This window comes from Petromyzon marinus, unplaced genomic scaffold (genome assembly GCF_048934315.1).
Source record: "Petromyzon marinus isolate PM22_M1 ecotype Great Lakes invasive population unplaced genomic scaffold, UKy_Petmar_22M1.pri1.0 PM_G_Scaffold_44, whole genome shotgun sequence".
Taxonomy (NCBI): domain Eukaryota; kingdom Metazoa; phylum Chordata; class Hyperoartia; order Petromyzontiformes; family Petromyzontidae; genus Petromyzon; species Petromyzon marinus.
The window spans coordinates 1,344,786-1,368,510 of NW_027422996.1; the positions used below are offsets into that span (position 1 = coordinate 1,344,786).

Genomic DNA, 23,725 nt, shown 5'->3' on the forward strand with positions numbered 1-23,725 from the left:
TGCCACCTATGGGCGTGGTCGGAGCCCCCCGTGGGCGTGGTCTCTGCCACCTATGGGCGTGGTCGGACCGCCCCATGGGCGTGGTCTCGCTCGTCCACTTTCGCTTCGCTGGGATCGCTGTCTGCTCCTCAGCAGCAAGCACGGCGTGTACAGTGCAGTCGCAACAACACGTACAGTGTGCACTGTGCTTGCGGTACGTACAGTTCGTGACGTGCACTTACAGTGCATACAGTGTGTGCGGTACACCTGAAGTACACACATCCCTGTCTCTCTCCACGTGTCTCTCTCCACGTGTGTCTCTCCACGTGTCTCTCTCTCCACGTCTCTCTCTCCGTGTCTCTCTCCACGTGTCTCTCTCTCCCCGTGTCTCTCTCTCCCCGTGTCTCTCTCCACGTGTCTCTCTCCACGTGTCTCTCTCCCCGTGTCTCCACGTGTCTCTCTCCCCGTGTCTCCACGTGTCTCTCTCCACGTGTCTCTCTCCACGTGTCTCTCTCCACGTGTCTCTCCACGTGTCTCTCTCCACGTGTCTTTCTCTCCACGTGTCTCTCTCCCCGTGCCTCTCTCCACGTGTCTCTCTCTCCCCGTGTCTCTCTCCACGTGTCTCTCTCCACGTGTCTCTCTCTCCCCGTGTCTCTCTCCACGTGTCTTTCTCTCCGTGTCTCTCTCCACGTGTCTCTCTCTCCCCGTGTCTCTCTCCACGTGTCTCTCTCCACGTGTCTCTCTCTCCCCGTGTCTCTCTCCACGTGTCTCTCTCTCCGTGTCTCTCTCCACGTGTCTCTCTCTCCCCGTGTCTCTCTCCACGTGTCTCTCTCTCTCCGTGTCTCCCTCTCCCCGTGTCTCTCTCCCCGTGTCTCTCTCTCTCTCCCCGTGTCTCTCTCCCCGTGTCTCTCCACGTGTCTCTCTCCACGTGTCTCCCTGTCTCTCTCTCCACGTGTCTCTCTCCACGTGTCTCTCCGTGTCTCTCCCCGTGTCTCTCTCACAGTGTCTCTCTCCGTCTCCACGTGTCTCTCTCCACGTGTCTCTCTCCCCGTGTCTCTCCCCGTGTCTCGCTCCCTGTGTCTCTCTCCCCGTGTCTCTCCACGTGTCTCTCTCCACGTGTCTCTCTCCCCGTGTCTCTCCCCGTGTCTCCCCGTGTCTCTCTCCACGTGTCTCTCTCCCCGTGTCTCTGTCTCCCCGTGTCTCTGTCTCCCCGTGTCTCTCTCTGTCTCCCCGTATCTCTCTCTGTTTCCCCGTGTCTCTGTCTCCTCGTGTCTCTCTCTCTGTGTCTCACCGTGTCTCTCTCTGTCTCCCCGTGTCTCTCTCTGTCTCACCGTGTCTCTCTCTGTCTCCCCGTGTCAATCTCAATGATGATGTTGACAATGTTGATGTTGAAGATGTTGACGATGTTGACGACAATGATGATGTTGATGATGTTGACAATGTTGATTGATGTTGAAGATGTTGACGATGTTGACGACAATGATGATGTTGACGATGTTGACGACAGTGATGATGTTGACAATGTTGATGTTGAAGATGTTGACGACAATGATGATGTTGATGATGTTGCAGGAGAAAGTGGCAGAGTTTGCCGTCTGGAAGCGAAGGGGAAGTCCGTGGGATCCAGTGACGTCTACGACCTCCACCAGAGACTCAAGGTCATGCAGAAGTCACGCAGGAACACTCAGGTCAGTGGTGATTGTGGTGGTGATGGTGGTGGTGGTGATAGTGGTGGTAATGGTGGTGATGGTGGTGGTGATGGTGGTGGTGATGGTGGTGGTGATAGTGGTGGTAATGGTGGTGGTGATGGTGATGGAGGTGGTGGTGATGGTGGTGGTGATGGTGGTGGTGATGGAGGTGGTGGTGATGGTGGTGGTGATGGTGGTGGTGATGGCGGTGGTGGTGGTGGTGATGGTGATGGAGGTGGTGGTGATGGTGGTGGTGATGGTGGTGGTGATGGTGGTGGTGGTGATGGTGGTGGTGGTGATGGTGGTGGTGATGGTGGTGATGGTGGTGGTGATGGTGGTGGTGATGGTGGTGGTGGTGGTGATGGTGATTGTGGTGGTAGTGGTGATGGTGGTGGTGGTGGTGATGGTGGTGGTGGTGGTGATGGTGGTGATGGTGGTGGTGGTGATGATGGTGATGGTGGTGGTGATGGTGATGGTAGTGGTGGTGATGGTGGTGGTGGTGGTGATGGTGGTGATGGTAGTGGTGGTGATGGTGGTGGTGATGGTGGTGGTGGTGATGGTGGTGATGATGGTGGTGGTGGTGATGGTGGTGATGATGGTGATGGTGGTGGTGATGGTAGTGGTGGTGATGGTGGTGGTCATGGTGGTGGTGGTGATGGTGGTGATGGTGGTGGTGATGGTGGTGGTGGTGATGGTAATGGTGATGGTGGTGGTGGTGGTCGTGATGGTGATAGTGGTGGTAATGGTGGTGATGGTGGTGGTGATGGTGATTGTGGTGGTAATGGTGATGGTGGTGATGGTGGTGGTGGTGATTGTGGTGGTAATGGTGGTGGTGGTGGTGATGGTGGTGGTGGTGGTGATGGTGGTGGTGGTGATGGTTGTGGTGATGGAGGTGGTGGTGATGGTGGTGGTGATGGGGGTGGTGGTGATGGAGGTGGTGGTGATGGTGGTGGTGGTGATGGTGGTGGTGATGGAGGTGGTGGTGATGGTGGTGGTGATGGTGGTGGTGATGGTGGTGGTGATGGAGGTGGTGGTGGTGGTGATGGTAGTGGTGGTGACGGTGGTGGTGATGGTGGTGGTGATCGTGGTGGTGATGGTGGTGGTGATGGTGGTGGTGATGGTGGTGATGGAGGTGGTGGTGATGGAGGTGGTGGTGATGGAGGTGGTGGTGGAGGTTGTGGTGGTGGTGATGGTGGTGGTAATGGTGATGGTAGTGGTGATGGTGGTGGTGATGGTGGTGGTGATGGTGGTGATGGTGGTGGTGATGGTAGTGGTGATGGTGGTGGTCATGGTGGTGGTGGTGATGGTGGTGATGGAGGTGGTGGTGATGGAGGTGGTGGTGATGGAGGTGGTGGTGGAGGTGGTGATGGTGGTGATGGAGGTTGTGGTGGTGGTGATGGTGGTGGTGATGGTAGTGGTGATGGTGGTGGTGATGGTGGTGGTGATGGTGGTGATGGTGGTGGTGATGGAGGTGGTGGTGATGGAGGTGGTGGTGGAGGTGGTGATGGTGGTGGTGATGAAGGTTGTGGTGATGGTGGTGATGGTAGTGGTGATGGTGGTGATGGTGGTGGTGGTGATGGTGGTGGTGATGGAGGTGGTGGTGATGGTGGTGGTGATGGTGGTGGTGATGGAGGTGGTGATGGTGGTGGTGATGGTGGTGATGGAGGTGGTGGTGATGGTGGTGGTGATGGTGGTGGTGGTGGTGGTGATGGTGGTGGCGATGGTGGTGATGGTGGTGGTGATGGTGGTGGTGATGGTGATAGTGGTGGTAATGGTGGTGATGGTGCTGGTAGTGGTGATTGTGGTGGTAATGGTGGTGGTGATGGTGGTGGTGATGGTGGTGGTGGTGGTGGTGGTGATGGTGGTGGTGGTGATGGAGGTGGTGATGGTGGTGGTGGTGATGGTGGTGATGGTGGTGGTGATGGAGGTGGTGGTGATGAAGGTGGTGGTGATGGTGGTGGTGATGGTGGTGGTGGTGATGGTGATAGTGGTGGTAATGGTGGTGATGGTGGTGGTGGTGATGGCGATTGTGGTGGTAATGGTGATGGTGGTGATGGTGGTGGTGGTGATGGTGGTGGTGGTGATTGTGGTGGTAATGGTGGTGGTGGTGATGGTGGTGGTGATGGTGGTGATGGTGATTGTGGTGGTAATGGTGATGGTGGTGATGGTGGTGGTGGTGTTGATGGTGGTGATTGTGGTGGTGGTGGTGATGGTGGTGGTGATGGTGATTGTGGTGGTAATGGTGATTGTGGTGGTAATGGTGATGGTGGTGATGGTGGTGGTGATGGTGGTGGTGATTGTGGTGGTAATGGTGGTGGTGGTGGTGGTGATGGTGGTGGTGATGGTGGTGGTGATGGTGATTGTGGTGGTGATGGTGATTGTGATGGTAATGGTGGTGGTGATGGTGGTGGTGGTGATGGAGGAGGTGGTGGTGATGGTGGTGGTGGTGATTGTGGTGGTAATGGTGGTGGTGGTGGTGATTGTGGTAGTGATGGTGGTGGTGATGGTGGTGGTGGTGATGGTGGTGGTGATCGAGGTGGTGGTGATGGAGGTGGTGGTGATGGTGGTGGTGATGGTGGTGATGGTGGTGGTGGTGCTGGTGGTGGTAATGGTGATTGTGGTGGTAATGGTGATGGTGGTGATTGTGGTGGTAATGGTGGTGGTGGTGGTGATTGTCGTCGTGATGGTGGTGGTGATGGTGGTGGTGGTGATGGTGGTGGTGATCGAGGTGGTGGTGATGGAGGTGGTGGTGATGGTGGTGATGGTGGTGGTGGTGATGGTGGTGGTAATGGTGATTGTGGTGGTAATGGTGATGGTGGTGATGGTGGTGGTGATGGTGGTGGTGGTGATTGTGGTGGTAATGGTGATGGTGGTGATGGTGGTGGTGATGGTGGTGGTTGTCATTGTGGTGGTAATGGTGGTGGTGATGGTGGTGGTGATGGTGGTGGTAATGGTGATTGTGGTGGTAATGGTGATGGTGGTGATGGTGGTGGTGGTGATGGTGGTGATTGTGGTGGTAATGGTGATGGTGGTGATGGTGGTGGTGATGGTGGTGGTGGTGATTGTGGTGGTAATGGTGGTGGTGATGGTGGTTGTGATGGAGGAGGTGGTGGTGATGGTGGTGGTAGTGATTGTGGTGGTAATGGTGGTGGTGGTGATGGTGATTGTGGTAGTGATGGTGGTGGTGATGGTGGTGGTGGTGATGGTGGTGGTGGTGATGGAGGTAGTGGTGATAGAGGTGGTGGTGATGGTGGTGGTGATGGTGGTGGTGGTGATAGTGGTGGTAATGGTGGTGATGGTGGTGGTGATGGTGATTGTGGTGGTAATGGTGGTGATGGTGGTGGTGATGGTGGTGGTGGTGATTGTGGTGGTAATGGTGGTGGTGATGGTGGTGGTGATGGTGGTGGTGGTGGTGATTGTGGTGGTAATGGTGATGGTGGTGATGGTCGTGGTGGTGATGATGGTGGTGGTGGTGATTGTGGTGGTAATGGTGGTGGTGGTGGTGGTGGTGATGGTGATGGTGGTGGTGATGGTGGTGGTGGTGGTGGAGATGGAGGAGGTGGTTATGATGGTGGTGGTGATGGTGATTGTGGTGGTAATGGTGGTGGTGGTGATGGTGATTGTGGTGGTAATGGTGGTGGTGATGGTGGTGGTGGTGGAGATGGAGGAGGTGGTTATGATGGTGGTGGTGATGGTGATTGTGGTGGTAATGGTGGTGGTGGTGATGGTGATTGTGGTAGTGATGGTGATTGTGGTGGTAATGGTGATGGCGGTGATGGTGGTGGTGGTGATGGTGGTGATTGTGGTGGTAATGGTGGTGGTGGTGATGGTGGTGGTGATGGTGATTGTGGTGGTGATGGTGATTGTGGTGGTAATGGTGGTGGTGATGGTGGTGGTGGTGATGGAGGAGGTGGTGGTGATGGTGGTGGTGATTGTGGTGGTAATGGTGGTGGTGATGGTGATTGTGGTAGTGATGGTGGTGGTGATGGTGATGGAGGTGGTGGTGATGGAGGTGGTGGTGATGGTGGTGGTGATGGTGGTGGTGATAGTGGTGGTAATGGTGGTGATGGTGGTGGTGGTGATGGTGATTGTGTTGGTAATGGTGATGGTGGTGATGGTGGTGGTGGTGATTGTGGTGGTAATGGTGGTGGTGGTGGTGGTGATGGTGGTGGTGATGGTGGTGGTGGTGGTGATGGTGATGGTGGTGGTAATGGTGATGGTGGTGATGGTGGTGGTGGTGGTGATGATGGTGGTGGTGGTGATTGTGGTGGTAATGGTGGTGGTGGTGATGGTGGTGGTGATGATGATTGTGGTGGTAATGGTGATTGTGGTGGTAATGGTGGTAATGGTGATGGTGGTGATTGTGGTGGTAATGGTGATTGTGGTGGTAATGGTGGTAATGGTGATGGTGGTGATTGTGGTGGTAATGGTGATGGTGGTGGTTACTCCCCGAGTCGGAGCTCCGAGGGCTGCGGCAGCCCGTCGACTTGGCACGAGACGAGGTGGCCCAACCAACACCGCCCCGGCTCTGCGTGAGGGCCCCGCGTGCCGACGGGGGCGGCGTGGGGGCACCAGCGGTGTGCACGTCGGGGCGGAGGCGTTTGGCAGCCGGGGGATTCTCCGGCGAGGGAGCGGCGTAGTTGTGCTGCTGCTGGTGCTGGTGGTGCTGGTGGTGGTGCTGCTGGTGCTGGTGGTGGTGGTGCTGGTGGTGGTGCTGCTGCTGGTGCTGCTGCTGGTGCTGCTGCTGCTGGTGCTGGTGGTGGTGCTGCTGGTGCTGGTGGTGCTGCTGCTGGTGCTGCTGTTGCTGCTGGTGGTGGTGCTGCTGCTGCTGGTGCTGGTGGTGGTGCTGCTGGTGCTGGTGGTGGTGGTGCTGGTGGTGGTGCTGGTGGTGGTGCTGGTGGTGGTGCTGCTGCTGGTGGTGCTGGTGGTGGTGCTGCTGCTGCTGGTGGTGCTGCTGCTGGTGCTGCTGGTGGTGGTGCTGCTGGTGCTGGTGGTGGTGGTGCTGGTGGTGGTGCTGCTGCTGCTGCTGGTGCTGGTGGTGGTGCTGCTGGTGCTGGTGGTGCTGCTGCTGGTGCTGTTGTTGCTGCTGGTGGTGGTGCTGCTGCTGGTGCTGGTGGTGGTGCTGCTGGTGCTGGTGGTGGTGGTGCTGGTGGTGGTGCTGGTGGTGGTGCTGGTGGTGGTGCTGCTGCTGGTGGTGCTGGTGGTGGTGCTGCTGCTGCTGCTGGTGGTGCTGCTGCTGGTGCTGCTGGTGGTGGTGCTGCTGGTGCTGGTGGTGGTGGTGCTGGTGGTGGTGCTGCTGCTGCTGCTGCTGGTGCTGGTGGTGGTGCTGCTGGTGCTGGTGGTGGTGGTGCTGGTGGTGGTGCTGGTGTTGGTGCTGCTGCTGGTGGTGCTGGTGGTGCTGGTGGTGGTGCTGCTGGTGGTGCTGGTGGTGGTGCTGCTGCTGGTGGTGCTGGTGGTGGTGCTGGTGGTGGTGGTGCTGCTGGTGGTGCTGCTGTTGCTGCTGGTGGTGGTGGTGCTGGTGGTGGTGCTGCTGGTGCTGCTGCTGCTGCTGGTGGTGCTGTTGCTGCTGCTGGTGCTGGTGGTGGTGCTGCTGGTGGTGGTGCTGCTGCTGCTGCTGGTGGTGCTGGTGGTGGTGCTGGTGCTGCTGGTGCTGCTGCTGCTGCTGGTGCTGCTGCTGCTGCTGCTGGTGGTGCTGCTGCTGGTGGTGCTGGTGGTGCTGCTGCTGGTGGTGCTGCTGGTGCACGGGCGGGATGTGGCCGCGCGATGTGTAGGCCGGGGCGGATCGCTGCTGCTACTTTCGCACCGTACGTAGCCAACCGTGCTCATCGGAGGTGTGGGCAGCGGGCGGGCAAGGACAACAACAAACTAACACGGCACACAAAGCGGTTCTAGCCAAATAAAGTTTTCAATCTAGATTTAAAAAGTGAATATAGCTCCAGTTGCTTCCTAATATCGGAAGGGTGTTGCAGACCGCCGCAGAAGCGCGTAAGATGCAGTGACCATCATTAGACCTCCTTTGCCAGTACCAAAATATAATAATAACAACACATTTTTACTGATTTAAAGCTTTCGTGACTGCAGTAATTCATATTTTTAGCTCTTTCGGTGAAGTCACGTTGAAGGGAAACCATTTTTTATTGTTTTATATATATTTTATTATTTTATTGTGTTCCCTTCAACGTGACTTTACGGAAAGAGCTAAGAATAATAATGACATTAATTTAAAGCTTTTGTGACTGCAGGGATTCATATTCTTGGTTCTTTCGGTAAAGTCACCACCACGTAGAAGGGAAACGATAAAAAAATAAAAATATAAAACAATACAATTAAATCACGACGTTTCGACTGCAACACAAGAAGCAATCATCATCAGGTGTGAAAACCACAGCAATCATCATCAGGTGTGAAAACCACAGCAATCATCATCAGGTGTGAAAACCACAGCAATCATCATCAGGTGTGAAAACCACAGCAATCATCATCAGGTGTGAAAACCACAGCAATCATCATCAGGTGTGAAAACCACAGCAATCATCATCAGGTGTGAAAGCCACAGCAATCATCATCAGGTGTAAAAGCCACAGCCCTCCCACCCACTCACGCGTCCTACCCACGCAGATGACGTAATGTTGTTAACTCGCCCGCTCGCAGCTGTTTGTAATTAATTAATTATTGCACTAAGCCGTTGTGTCAACAAGCAGCAGGCGCTCAGAATCAATTAATGATCAATTTAATTATTTATTTGTAAGTGCGCGCGCCGTACCCACACTGATCGGAGTCACCCACACAACACAGCAGTGCGCCCGATCGCTGTCCCACCGCTCTTTACCCCTCTGTAAGAGCCATGAGACAGAAAGCGAGTGTATTATTGTTTCCGTATATACATTTGATGTACGTCCGTCACACATTTGTTGACGGACTGGTTATATTCATATTCTTAGCTCTTTCGGTAAAGTCATGTTGAAGGGAAACAATAAAATAACAAAATATATATATAAAACAATAAAAATTCTCACGACGTTTCGACCATAACGCAAACGGTCGTCATCAGGTGTGTCTGGTTATATTTTGATTTGGAATATCCCCAACTGTGTAGAAATCCCCCCTGTGGTTAGACGCTCCTTTGGTTGAACCCATGACGTCACTTCCGGTTTTCACAGCATAAACGGGGGGCTACGGGAAGAGCCGGTGGGGAGCGAGTGGATACAGTCGTTTGACCGTGCGACAGGGATGATACAGCACGTGAACAGGCGATGATATAACTTTAGAAAACGCCCATTTTTGTGCAACTGAGAAATAAAGAAACGGTTTGATTCAAGACGCCTCAAACATGCGCCAAGACTCTTTTGCTCCGACAAGTTAAGGCGTAGCTTGTTTTTTCGGTACAAGGAAGCTGCGCCTACACCCTCTTCATGCACAACGCGTCAACCCAATTCGCCCTCCTTCCCCCCTTATGTCCTCACAGCCCGTTAGTCCCCGGGTCACGTGATGCCATCCTGCGCGCGTCCAATCAAATCCTTTCTCTTGAATCCTCCTATATGCCTAGGGGCTGTTCCCTCCCACCCCACTGTTTACACCGCCGCAGGGTGCTCGCCTTTGGGCACCGTCCCCCGTGCTGCGCGTGCTTCATCGCGGCCGGCCTGTAAAGCTCTACCCCCCCTTTTGGGGGGGGGGGGGCCCGTGTAATCCGGTTCTGGGGGGCTCGGCCAATCTCCCGGTCCGGGGAAACCGCGGGACGTCCCTGCTGGGGCGTCCTCGGGTGAAAACCCATCGCACCAGGCGATCCCTCCTCGCGACCCTACGGGGGTGCATGCGGGTGTTTAGTGGGGCGTGCGTGAGTTCGTGGGGGGGGGGGTGGGGGGGGGTGGTGCGAGGAGAGGGTAGCGCCGGCCCGAGTTGCTCCGCTGGCGGTGGCACCAAAGTTGCACCCGAATTCAAGAGCCGAATGGCTCACAGGGCTCTAGCAATATAAATGAAACTGAAAAACTGAACTCTCCGCCAATTACAGGATAGTGTTGTTGTGGTGAGATTAATCCATTTCTCGCGGCCCTGTTTCCCAACTCTACTGTGCCCTTTATTCTTAAATGCTGCGCTGCATTTGCGGCGTGCGAGACGCGGCTCGCTGAATTTTTGGGCAGTCTGTGACCTTCTCGCTTGCACTCCTCCGATCGAGGCAACTTTTGACTTTTCAACGAATACCCCCTTTTAAAAAAAATAGTTGTGTAAAACGCTGGAATTAATTTTGAACTGTTGTTCACTTTCCTAAAATCTGGCACGACCGCGTAGGCACGTGGTTTATTTTGTAAACCCACTTAATGAAATTGAAATGTGAATTATTAACAGCACTAGTAGCTGTTACTACCCGGCTTCGCCCGGGACTTGGATTCACCACACCCGGCCGGCCTTTGTCTCCCCAGTGGCGATGTTCACACACCACAACAATTACTCGTTTGAGGCTGAGTCGACCTAGGGGAGGCCCAGGACCGGTACAAATAATCGTCACCGGTGGTGGCCGTGAGCGGGAATCGAACTCGAGTTGCCGGGTTCGTAGCGCGGCGTAGCGCTAACCACTACGCTACAATGCGTTAGGCTTCCACATGCGCGGGTCACGTGACAGATTTGACGTTACAGCTCACTTGCCGTGCAAACAAACAAGCATTATTGAGCTCCCCTAAAAAAAAATAAAGTGTATTTTTATAATGTTTGCATGGTGTACAGTCTGGAAGGTACCCACATGGCAAATTTCAAGTTTGTTGCATGTGGGGAAGTACGCTAAACATTTTGAACAGACACACACAATCACAACTTTGCCTTTTACATATATGGAGATGACGTATTGAGTGAAATGTTTGCTCGCTTTGTTAACGACGCTGCTGCATTCTTTATTGTTTGTTGCTTATTTACAGGCGAGACCGGCCCCCTGCTGAATACTTTTAAGCGCCACATCAACAAGGAGGGTGTAATACAAACCCCCTCCCCGGCGTGTCGCGTGACGAAAGTAGCGGCGGCACATGTGGACGTAGAAGGGCGGCCGCGGGGCTGCTGCTGCCAATAAACTTCGGCGCCGGGTGCGGCCGCGGCCCCGCACGCGATGGCTGCCGGCGGGGATCGCGACTTCGACCGCTGCCAGCCCTTCTTCTACTTCTTCTTCTACGACGACGACGACGATGACCGCGCCTGGGACTTCAACCAGTCCACGGCGCCCGGCGAGGACATTTGGAAAAAGTTCGAGCTCCTGCCCACGCCGCCCCTGCCGCCGAACTGGGCGCGCCCGACGCCGTTGCTGCCCTCGGGCGGCCCGTGCCACGGCGGCACCGCCGGCTCGCCGGACGACGACGACGCCGAGGGCCCCGGCGCCCTATCGGACCCCATCCACGGCGCGGAAGCCGTGGTGCTGCGGGACTGCATGTGGAGCGGCTTGGACTCGGCCGGAGCCACGCCGGATAAGTCGGCGACCGAGAAGCCGGCCGCCGAGAAGTTGGGGGGCCTCGCCGGCGGCGCGTCTCTGCCCTCCGCGCGCCTGCCCGCGGCCTCCCGCGCCGTGCCCCCGGAGCCGGGTCCCGGCGGCGGGAGCCCCGGGGAGGGCGGCCGCGCGGGGGTCGGCGGAGCGGGGCCCTGCTCCGTCCCGCTCGTGGCGACCTCGGCCGTGGTGGACCCTGCGGACTTGCACGGTGCTTTGTGTTGTGTGTTTTTTTATTGGGTCGTGTGTTAGCTTGTTCATCTTCGTTTGCAATAAACTTAAAGTTTTGATTTAAAGCTTTCGTGACTGCAGTAATTCATATTCTTAGTTCTTTCGGTAAAGTCAAACGGTCGTTTGTGTTATGGTCGAAACGTCGTGAGAATTTTTATTGTTTTATATATATTTTATTATTTTGTTGTTTCCCTTCAACGTGACTTTACCGAAAGAACTAAGGATATAAACTTAAAGTTGTCAAGTTAACTTACACGAATGTTGCGTGTGTCCTTGCACCATTTCAACAGGTCGTGCACCTGTGCAAGTTTAGGTTTATAATGTTGAATTCTTCTACGTTGCGTTGCTGACGTGTACACGTTTCCCTTCTGCAGACGACGACGACGACGATGAGGAAGATGGAGAGATTGACGTGGTGACCGTGGAGAGCGTGGCGGTACGCGCCGTGTACAACACAAACACGGTCCGCCAGTACAACCAGCAGCAGCAGCAGCAGCGATCCGCCCCGGCCTACGCATCGCGCGGCCACATCCCGCTCGTGCACCAGCACCACAACCACGCCGCTCCCCCGCCGGAGAATCCCCCGGCCGCCAAACGCTTCGGCCCCGACCCGCGCCCCGCTGGTGCCGCCGTGCCGCCCCTGTCGTACCGGGCGTGGTGGCGCACGCACAACCACCTCGAGCGGCAGCGGCGTCGCGACATCAGGAACGGCTTCCTGCGGCTGCGTGATCACGTCCCGGAGCTGGCGCACAACGGCAAGGCGGGCACGCTGCAGATCCTGCAGAAAGCGACGGAATACTCGCGCACCCTGCGGCGTCAGGAGGAGCAACTCGAGGAGACGAAACGGCAGCTGAAAATTCGACAGCGGGAGCTACTGAAGAGGCTGGAAAGCGCGAGGAACTCACAGGCCAAGCGGTCTTGATTTGCGTCTTGTTTAAAGAGTTTAAACCAAAGGTAACTTTTGTTTTGATATTGGACTAAAACCTCTGGCAACCAGCACAGTTTAGCCACTTTGCTATTTCGTGATTTTGTATCCACTGTGACCTCGTTCGCAACATGATGCCTTTGAATATTTGACTGCCAAGGTTTGAGTTGATGGGAATGGTTGTTATACCTCAATAGACATTTCTGCACAAATGATGCCTCAATTTTGCAAAGACTGCCATTAATGCTGTTTCATGGCGTTATTCATGTTATTTAAAAAAAAATCGTTGTTTTTGTTATATATTTTCATATATATTTTGCCTACATTTTCCATATAACATGGAAAATGTAGGCACCAAAAAGTTGCTATATAATTACCCAGGGTTTTTGTAAGATTTAGCACGAGTAACTTTTTGTACAAAGTTGTACATGTCAATAAGTGCACAAGTTATATTTAGTAACCTTTTATGAATGTCCTTAAAACGTGGGGTTTTCTTGCTTACTTTGCATGGCTAATAAACTTGGTCTTTTGCAGTTGGCGTGTAGCTGAAAGCGGGCTTAGCAGCTGTAAAAGCATTCATTACAGCACTTGATATACCACAGTATATATGTTTTTCTTATCGGAACATCTAAATAAAGCCCATTATTATTGTTTTGCACCCTTTTGTACACTTGCCTTCACTTAAAAATGCATGGATATCAAACGGATAGAGTGAAACCTTGGATTGCGAGTTTACTGGGTCTGCGAGTGTTTTGCAAGACGAGCAACAATTGTAAGTAAATCTTAATTTGATAAACGAGCGAGGGTCTTCCAATACGAGCAGCACGTTTACACGCTTTGTACTGCCGAGCATCACGTGATCACAACTGATATTCGAGTGCTTTGATGTACGAGTGCTTTGGATTACAAACACGTTTACGGAACGAATTGTGCTCGCGATCCTAAGGTTTTACTGTACTTTTGATTTAAAGCTTTCGTGACTGCGGGGATTCATATTCTTGGTTCTTTCGGTAAAGTCACGTTGAAGGGAAACAATAAAATATATATAAAACAATAAAATTCTCACGACGTTTCGACTGTAACACAAACAGTCATCATCAGGTGTGAAAACCAACGGCAAGAAACATTTGAAAGAAGTGGCGGTTTGTATTTATTTATTTTTAAACGTTAGCACCACGGATAGCGATTTGACAGTTTGTTTAGAAGGACGAGTCCATCTATGTTCAGAAAAGAGGAGGGGGGGAGACGAAAATTTAATGTATGCTGTCTGAAAGCCACCGTAAGCGTGAACAATCAATTATGATCCGAAATGGTTTATCAAATCCTTCCAATGATTGCTAAGCCAGAATCCATCTTCTCGGTTGAAATTGTCTCTGTGTTTGTATATGTGGATAGCCTCATGAACGAATCTCTCATGGTAGCCCGATGGCTCAATGACTCAATTTCCCCCTACCCCGGGGTCCCATCGCTCCCCTAGGGGAAGGGTACTGGGGAGGTCCCTAGCACATCCGCAGGCTACCCTAGCCTGGTGCTCATTTCCCCCTAAGCCTGGGTCCCATCGCTCCCCCAGGGGTAGGGTACTGGGGAGGTCCCTAGCACACCCGCAGGCTACCCTAGCCTGGTGCTCATTTCCCCCTAAGCCCGGGTCCCATCGCTCCCCCAGGGGTAGGGTACTGGGGAGGTCCCTAGCACACCCACAGGCTACCCTAGCCTGGTGCCAATCTCCCCCTACCCCGGGGTCCCATCGCTCCCCCAGGGGTAGGGTATTGGGGAGGTCCCTAGCACACCCGCAGGCTACCCTAGCCTGGTGCTCATTTCCCCCTAAGCCTGGGTGCCATCGCTCCCCCAGGGGTAGGGTACTGGGGAGGTCCCTAGCACACCTGCAGGCTACCCTAGCCTGGTGCCAATCTCCCCCTAAGCCTGGGTCACAGCTTCCAACTTCACACTTTTCTGGCTCCTCGCGACCACCTCGTTCACGTCACGGGTGCCCAACCTTGAATACCCCAGGGGGACATGACGTCACCGTCCCCGCCCGCCGTGCAGTGACGTCACTCTCTGACGTCACTGCACCGGAGGGGTGATCGTGACGTCATTAATTAATACTCTACAAAGGTTTGAACACGTTTCTCAGGTTATTCCAATAGTGGGATAAACAGCAGGTGCAAACACTGCTTGATAAACACGATTTTGGTCACGAGATAGACTCCGTGAGACGTAATAACGTGCCAGAAACCCCCGTGTTTTTTTAGTTCATAGTTCATTTATTTGGTATAGCCCTGTGAGCCATTCGGCTCTTGAATCGGGTGCAACCGCAACAAACAAAAAAACATGAACAGGAAAACATCTTAAAGTGACTTTGTGTGACTGTGCAAACAAGGAGGAGGCTTCGATGCCCTCCGTCTAATCGCCCTCGTAATCAATGGCACAGGGCTTCATCTAAAAACATAAATATCTCTACGTGGCAGTGAGTCTCCTGCTCCTCGAACATCTTCGTGAGCCAGACACCGGCACCAGGTGTTGCTGGCCACACGCTGCAATGCAATGAAATGCCCACACTGCCCTGTGCTGTATAGCCTTTTAAATATTCGTAGGGCGCGTACAATTTGTCGCATGCGAGTCTTCTCATGGCGGGCCTATTGGTATTGGAATATAGGAATAGGTTTTACCCTTTTAACTGGCACAAAACACCAATGGAGACTAGGCTCTAAGAAAAGCTGTCTCGGGTGTGGACCAATCAAATTCAAGGACAGTGCATATTATTATCAGAGTTGTCTTTTTTGTTTGCATTTTGACTGCTTGTGTTGTGGTCATTGCAAACATGACGCCTTGAATAAAGGTGTCAGTTTTTGTGCCAGTTAAAAAGGGTAAAACCTATTCCTATATCTTGTTTCTGGCAAAGGAGGTCTCATAACGTATTGGTATTGTTACTACTCACGGAAGTTTAGAACCCACGAAGAATTGTCACGTACGCTTCATGGGAGCACGTGCAGCTGTTGCTCATTGTGAGCCATGACCTATCTGCTGCGGGGTCAGAGGCCTCCCACAAGCCGTTCCCATCACGCTGTCTGGCGATGCAACGACCTGTCTAGAATGTGGGGGGTGGGGGTGGTGATGCCCGAGAGAAGGGGCCATCGGACTTTATTGTCTCTTCTTAAAGTAATCCGTTTATTTTACAGCTTTATTTCTGGCCACGTGGTGGGAGTGAGTCACCGACTCGACGAGTGAGGAGCAAAATCATAACGAAGCTGGCACTCCTGCACGAATGTTTTGTGTTTTCCTTGCAAGCACGAGGAATCCGCAACAACAATATTACTCTTTGGTTCTATTGGGTAAAGTCACGTAGGTGAAAATTTTGTTATTTTATTTTCACCTACGTGACTTTACCCAATAGAACCAAAGAGTATGGATCCTAGCAGTCACGAAAGCTTTAAATCTAGAAACAACAATATTGTCATATTCTTCTTAAATGTTGATTTAAAGCTTCCGTGACTGCAGGGATTCATATTCTTGGTTCGTTCGGTAAAGTCACCACGTAGAAGGGAAACAATAAAATAATACAAATATAAAACAATACAATTCTCACGACGTTTCGACTGCAACACAAGCAATCATCATCAGGTGTGAAAACCACAGCAAGACATTTTTTTAAGTGGCGTTTTTTTTTTACGTTAGCACCATGGAGAGCGATTTGGCAGTTATTTAGATAGACGAGTCCATCTATGTTCGGAAAAGAGGAAGGGCGAGACGAAAATAATGGATGCGGTCTGAAAGCCACCGTAAGCGTGAACAATCAATTAAATGAGATATTGAGTTTTAATTATAAGTTAATATCTTTCTAATGCATTTTCCTACAGATTCCCTTTTTCAAATCTGTTTTGACGGCAGGAATGTTTGCTTATCAGAAATTGGGTTGCCTTCCCAGACATTGTCATTGGAGACGTGGACAGCCCGTGCTGTGCTGACACTCCAGACAACTCACAGACCAGGCCAACTTCAAAATGCAAAGTCAGATGTGGAACCCGACACACGCACACACACACGATGCATAACATCTTGATTTGAATATTTCCTCGATTTGACTTCCCCTGTGCCATTTTAAGGAATAAACATTAGCCACGAATTGATGTTCGCCAATGTCATTGCATTCCGGGTTTGAAACGTGACGTTGACAGCACTGAGTCACGGGGGCTGCTGGCCAGCTGCCGCACCGGGAGGTCAAATCTAAGCGACGACCTCTCTGGACTGCCAGTCCAGCTGCTGGCCACTGTGCCAGTGTGCCAGTGGCCAGCAGCTGGACTGGCAGTCCAGAGAGGTCGTCGCTTAGATTTGACCTCCCGGTGCGGCAGCTGAAATCATCGGGCAGGGATTATAAATCTCCCTCCCCCACCCCCACCGCTCTCGACCTCTGTCCACGCAGTTAAGTCGATCGGCAGGTGACGTTCGGTGGGGTAAAAGTATGGCTACTCCCAGACATCTCAGCAGTGTGGGAGCGCCATGGTTGACGAGATGTTAGCTACCTCGCCTGGTACGCAGGAGGTCGTGGGTCGCGGATCCCTACAAATACTCGCGATCATCAAGTTCCATACCCCCCACCCCCCATGGTTGTTGCATCGCTAGCCCCTAAGAGACGGGTGACGGCTTGCCATCCCCTGCCAGACACGCTCAGCCAGTTTTCTCGGGCGAGCGTGGAGGATGGGGTCTGGGATTCTCAACATTGACCTAATTCATGATTATTGACGCGGGGCATGATTGAGTTCAACTGGCTTGGCAATGTGGCACTTTTGATTTAAAGATTTCGTGACTGCAAGCGATTCATAGACTCGGTTCTTTGGGTAAAGTCACGTAGAAGGGAACCGAATAACGGCCGTCGCATTTTTTTTCACACTACCCTTACCCGTGCCAGGCTAGGTGCGCCGCGAGGCCCCGCGCGGAGCGCGCGAAGGCGCGCAGACACCAGGCGTTAGGGGTTCGCAGACCGGGACGGACAATGGACGCTCCGCCTGTGCTCCCCGGCGCACTCCGCTCGCCGCGTGACACCGCACGTGACACCGCACGTGACACACCGCACGTGACACCGCACGTGACACCGCACGTGACACACTGAACGTGACACCCCGCACGTGACACCGCACGTGACACCGCACGTTGACACCGCACGTGACACCGCACGTGACACCGCACGTGACACAGCGCGTGACGCCGTGCGTGACACCGCACGTGACACCGCACGTGACACCGCACGTGAGACCGCACGTGACACCGCACGTGACACCCCGCGAGTCCGGCGTGAGACAGCTACACCACCAACGCGCCTGGCGTCGCGAGGAGAGATCCGTCGATAGATGAGCCACCGATGCCTGTGTTGGGCCCCCCCCTCTTGTTCTCAACGGGGCGACTGAATGTTGTTAAGGCGACGGCTGTGTTGTGGCGAGGCACGTGGAGTGACGTCGCTTGATGCAGCGCTGCACTTGATGCAGCTGGCTTCAGGGCCTCCAGAGAGCATCTCGTGGAAGCACGGCGCTACAGAGAAAACGCGTCGCGGTGTGAACACGTGCCGAGCGAGGGCTTACCGTGTACCGGCTCATATTGTTAACGAGCTTATTTGTCCGTCCCAAGGACAGTAAATCTGACATATTCAAGAGAAAAATTGTTCAGCTCATGATTATTAATGAGGGGGGGGGTTGCCCCGTGTGGAGTGACGTCACCCCCTCATTGGTTATTGGGGAGGGGTGCGGCACGTGGAGTGACGTCACCCCCTCATGGTTATTGGGGAGGGGTGCGGCACGTGGAGTGACGTCACACACGGGACACACATTCTTGGCTTGTCACGCGACTGATACTTCACGAACGTTTTCTTGCTCATTTACATTTTTCGCACATTTTCAAAAGCGGCAAAAATAAACAGCTCCCAAGAGGATAGACCGATTTGGCTCCTCGAGGCGATCAGCCTCGCTCACAGACGCACCGCAGTCACGGCAACAGAGCCTAACCCGCCTCCGCCTCCTCCTCCCCCTCCACGCTACTCGCGCAAAGCACAACACACGCATTCGATGCCCAACATTTGGAGCACGCGGAGCGAAACGTCGGACAATCGCACAACTCGGCAAAAGCAACGGGCAAGCCGTGCGGCAGCAGCAGCAGCAGCAGCGCAACCGGCGAGACGCTCGCCGACCACAATGTAAACGCGCACAATCCGACGGAGGTCATTCGGCGCATCTTCACGATTCAGCGAGCAGACCGCGCGGGACACCCACGTGTCCATCTCGCGGGAATCCGCACTTTTGTTATTTTAGTCCCACTAACAAAGAGCCACCCGCCGTCCCTCCGCCGGCACCCCCCAAGACAAAGGTCCCCCGCGTGGACCTCCGCGGGCCGTCGGGGCGAGCGCGGTTTCGCGAGCGGCGCCTGCGAAAGTCGTCAAGGCTACACGAGTAGGGGGGAGGTGGGTGGCCGGCGCCACGCGCCCGACCGCCTTTGTCTCCCTCGCGGCGATCTTTTTACGCACGGCACCAGGAACTCCTGGGGAGGGGGGCCTAGCACCGGTCCGGATAAATCATCGCTTGCTTGTTGGCCATCGCTCCCCCCCGTGCCGCAGGACTCGCCCACGCGCACACAGCGAGAGCGGCGCGTCCGTTTGGCGGGGCCGCCGGTTAGCACCTCGGCATCTGCAGAGGGGACTGACTTGCTGCGGCCTTCGCTGGGAAAAAAAAAAACAAATAAAACACAGCGAACGAAATCTCCTCGCGTCCGATTGGCGACGGTTGGCTACGTGCGGTGCGAAAGGAGCCCAACGTACATACGGTGCAAAAATTTACGCACCGCCGGGGGAAGCTCCCGCCACGCGGCGGCGAAACGTCGGGCATCGCCGTGCGGGGCAGATGCACGGCGGGCACAGCCCGTGAACACGGCGCAGGGACCCGCGTGCAGCCCAGCGCGGATTGTTTCAAGGGAGGCAGAACGTGCGAATGAATACGAGGGAGCATTTACAATGCCACTCGTAGTTTGGATGTTTACATGAGGTCATTTTTTGGCGTGCGATTCTCCAAAGCGAGGCAGGTTTCAGGGCTTGCTTAATACCGGGGGATGCCAGGAGGAGGTGGTGCTGTGGGCTTGTGCCTGAGAAGCATTCGGGAGGTGACAGGACAGCGGTGCATTTAAAAAAACACACACACACAAACCTTGCCGCTGACATCTGTGAGTGTGACTCTCTCGTACGAATGGGTTGTCTCCGGGTTCTCCGGTGTCTCTCCCCGCCACGTGCCACAACTCGTAAAGGGAATTAAAATGGGGGGTGTTTTTTATCGGTTTCCGTCGCTGCTTATTTTCACGGGAATAAAAATACAAAAATTACCACAGCCCTCGAGGAGAGGGGGGGTCCCATCCGCCGTCGGGGTGCGTGTTGCTCTGCTTCCAATTAGCTCCGCCGTGTCGTCGTCGGCGCCGCCAGCGGCGCCAGAGGCACCCACGACACCGCCGCCATCGCCGCCGCCGCCACCACCATCACCGGCGACATGGGGCCATCTGTCCCACAATTTGAGCAGCTGTTCTCCAACCCGAGTCTCGAGCTCCTGTGATGGACATTCCCAGAGTGGTAAATAGTCGGCCTCAGCAACGACGCCACGTCATGCCAACGTCACCGCCGCCACGTGCCCTCCCACGACATCATCGCAATCGCAGAAATAAACCCACGACCGCACGCACCGCAACTACCGTCACAAGCACCGCTACCCATCATCACCGTCACACACGTGCCACAAACAAAGACAACAAAGACCCTCACCCCCCGTATAGCTAACCGCTACAGTATCGCTCCCCACACGTGCCACCACCGACTGTATCACGGGCACCGCCATCACAACCACCACCGTCATGCGCAGATGTAACCACACAAAAGGTGGTAACTGAACGTGTGCCAACTTTCCGTTTAAAATCACCGACTCAAAGAGAGCTGAGAAAATGTGGCCGTTCTGACAGACGGCGGTGAAACGAGGACGCAACAGTAGGCCGGTTTCGTCGGCATGAGGAATCATCAGCGCACCAGCAATCATTGTTCGCTGCTGCCATATTCCCCCGGGAGAACCCTGCACGGAGAAACTTGTACCCCGACACTCTGTGGAAATGCAATTAGCACTCGCCTAGAGGCGACAATTTTTGGGACGGCCGTAATTTTCTCAAATGTCTGCAGCCAGCGATCCGAGTGACATATGCCGCCCCAAATACCTATTTTTTTTAGCCCGTATTGATGTTTCCGTTCGGAATGGATTTGACCCAGGGCACACTACCGGGAAAGGATGCAGAGTCAAGGATAGCATGTGCGGGGTGTGTACGGTCAAGGATCAAGCGGTGCGCGAAAAGGGAAGCGATGTCAGGACGGAGGTTCGCCAAGAGGAGGGGCATGGCTCAAGACGGACAGCGGGAAGAGATGAGGGAGAAAGGCAGGGAGAGAGGAGGAGGGGGAGAAGGAATGACGAGAGGGTGATGACGATGATGAGAGTGGAGGGAAGACAGAGAACGAATGAGCCAGACGTGCGCTGCAAAGAGCTCTGTGTGTTGTGGAATGGCTTCAGCCGTGGAAAGCTTCTCGAACTACATGGGGGGAAGGGGGGGGGACGGGCGCTCACCTGCCCGTCACGGCTCACCTGCACCCTCTTGTTGTTGTTGTTGTTACACTACGGGTTGAGCAGGGTGCTGCACCTGCCGGAAGGGGATTCTGCCCCAGGTACAGCCGTAGCACCCGAAACGGCTCCGCCCAGCGAGGGGGAGCCCCCGGTCTCCGACACCGCTCCTTGCCGATCTCCGACACCGTCCGTGCGTAGCCCTGGCAACACGGCCGCCGCCACGCCCCAACCCGGGGCCGCTCGGCTCGTCGTGCGTCGGCCCTACGGCGCGTCGTGTTTTTTGTGGTTTTTAACGGATTTTTTTATTTTTTACTTACCAGGTTTAGAGGCCCGCTGAGCCACACGGCGCTTTTTCAGAAAGCGACCCGGCCAACGAGTTAGCGCCGCTCAACGAAACGACTCGTCGTGTGGGAATTTGCGGCAGCCAAATGCTCTAAGCTTTTTCTAAATGTGGAAGGGAAAAACCGGAGGACCCGGGAGAGTAATCCGCACGATCGCGGGAAGAGATAGAAGAGACACGCAAACTCCAAATATACAGCAGCAGCAGCAGGCGTCACGGTCGGGATCGAACCCACGACCTCCCGCGTAGCAGGCAAGGTAGTTAACATCTCCTGGCCACCATGATGATGAGAGACACGAAAACTCCAAATATACAGCAGCAGCAGCAGGCGTCAAGGTCGGGATCGAACCCACGACCTCCTGTAGACCAGGCGAGGAAGTTGACATCTCCTAGCCACCATGATGATGAGAGAGACACAGACTCCAAATATACAGCAGCAGCAGCAGGCGTCAGGGTCGGGATCGAACCCACGACCTCCTGTAGACCAGGCGAGGAAGTTGACATCTCCTAGCCACCATGATGATGAGAGAGACACAGACTCCAAATAAACAGCAGCAGGCGTCAGGGTCGGGATCGAACCCACGACCTCCCGCGTAGCAGGCGAGGTAGTTAACATGTTGCCTTCGTTCGTGATGGCCCTGCACTGCGACAACAGCGCCAACAACACCAAACGTACCGAACAATTCACAATCCAGAATCTTTATTTAAATTGCGGGAGGATTCCGATGAGATCTACGAAGATCCGTTTGACAGATATGTCCAGTTTGGTCCGGGTCGTTACGATCCACCTCCGCCGCCCCTCCAACCACCTCCATCACCACCACCATCACCACCACCATCACCTCCATCACCACCACCATCACCACCACCATCACCACTACCACCATCACCACCACCATCACCACTTCAACCATCACCACCACAATCACCACTATCATCACCACCACCACCATCACCACCACCACCATCACCTCCATCACTACCACCATCACCACTACCATCACCACCATCACCACCACCATCACCACCACCATCACCACCACCTCCATCACTACCACCATCACCACTACCATCACCACCATCACCACCATCACCACCACCATCACCACCACCACCATCACCACCATCACCACCACCATCACCACTATCATCACCACCACCACCATCACCACCATCACCACCACCACCACCACCCCTGCCAAACCTGGAAGCGTCCGGAGCCCCGCACGGAGAAGACGAGGTGGACGACGGCGCACGAACGGGAAAACGCTCCCGTTCAGTTTCGTCGGCCAGACGGCCCTCTGCTGCGACAGCTCCAGGCTGCGCACGTTGCTGCTCTTCGCGACGAAGCGGCGCTCGCTCGCGGAGAGACGGAGGCTTCAGCCGGTGGGCGGCGAAACCGGCGAGAGCGGACGGGCAGGCAAACGAGTGAACGGCACACCGCGAGGGGGTTCGCGTCGGCCGAAGGGGTTCGTTCGTGGGGCGTAGCAGCCAGCCAGCAGCAGCAGCCGATCTGGGCGAGGGCGAGGAGGACGTGGATTGGGGCACGTTCTCAGCGGTGCGGCGCTGCGTGGAGGAAGTCCTTTGGGAAAAGTTTCCTCCGCGAATCTGGCCGTCGCCCGATGACGCCGGTTGCAATTGCCGGCGAAACGACGTCGCGGTGTGGATTGTAAATGTCGTGGCCTTTGCTCTCCGGCACACAGCGCCCGGTGTGAGACTGTACTGGTGACGAATTGGCACGTTCTGTTTACATACTCTTTGGTTCTATTGGGTAAAGTCACGTAGTAGGTAAAAAATAAAATAACAAAAGTCACGACGTTTCGGCCACAACACAAGCGGCCTTCATCAGGTGAAGGGACGAGACTGTCTGGAGGACAGCCTCGTCATGATTTTTGTTATTTTATTTTTTATACCTACGTGGTGACTTTACCCAAACGAACCAAAGAGTATGGATCCTAGCAGTCACGAAAGCTTTAAATCTACGTTCTGTTTACGTCACAAACCTTACTAATTGGCTGTGTCGGGTGGTGGTGGTGGGTGTAACAACACGCATTTATAGTTTACGCGATCTGGTGATGTTGCCGCGTGCCGTGATGCCGTGCGTGTGACGACGACAATACAGAAGAGGGGCTAAACACGTGGTATGGACACAAACCACGTGATAGGAAGTTCTAGAAGGGTTGCTGTTGATGCTGCTGCACATGACGACGCTGTGTCACGATGCGCTGTGCGATGAAACAGGCGACGCTTTGTGTGTGTGTGTGTGACGCCGACGATCCAGGAAGGGCTACGCACGTGCATTGGGCACATTCTCAGAGGTGACAGCTGGACGAAAGGAAGCTGTGTGCACGCTGAGCTTCTTTCGCACCGCAACACAAGCAATCATCATCAATCATCATCAATCATCATCATGCTTGTGTTGCAGTCGAAACGTCGTGAGAATTGTATTGTTCTATATTTGTATTATTTTATTGTTTCCCTTCT

The 23,725-nt window shown here is 54.3% G+C and overlaps 1 protein-coding gene across 1 annotated transcript; it reads left to right on the plus strand.

Moving 5' to 3' along the window:
* Nucleotides 1-41: 41 nt before the first annotated feature.
* Nucleotides 42-12,941, plus strand: LOC142917282 (N-myc proto-oncogene protein-like). Its single transcript, XM_076061906.1, has 4 exons — nt 42-193; nt 1,552-1,667; nt 10,574-11,338; nt 11,733-12,941. Exons 3-4 carry the CDS (start codon nt 10,759-10,761, stop codon nt 12,278-12,280), a joined length of 1,128 nt encoding a protein of 375 aa, XP_075918021.1. The 5' UTR covers nt 42-193; nt 1,552-1,667; nt 10,574-10,758; the 3' UTR covers nt 12,281-12,941.
* The last annotated feature ends 10,784 nt before the right edge of the window (nt 12,942-23,725 follow it).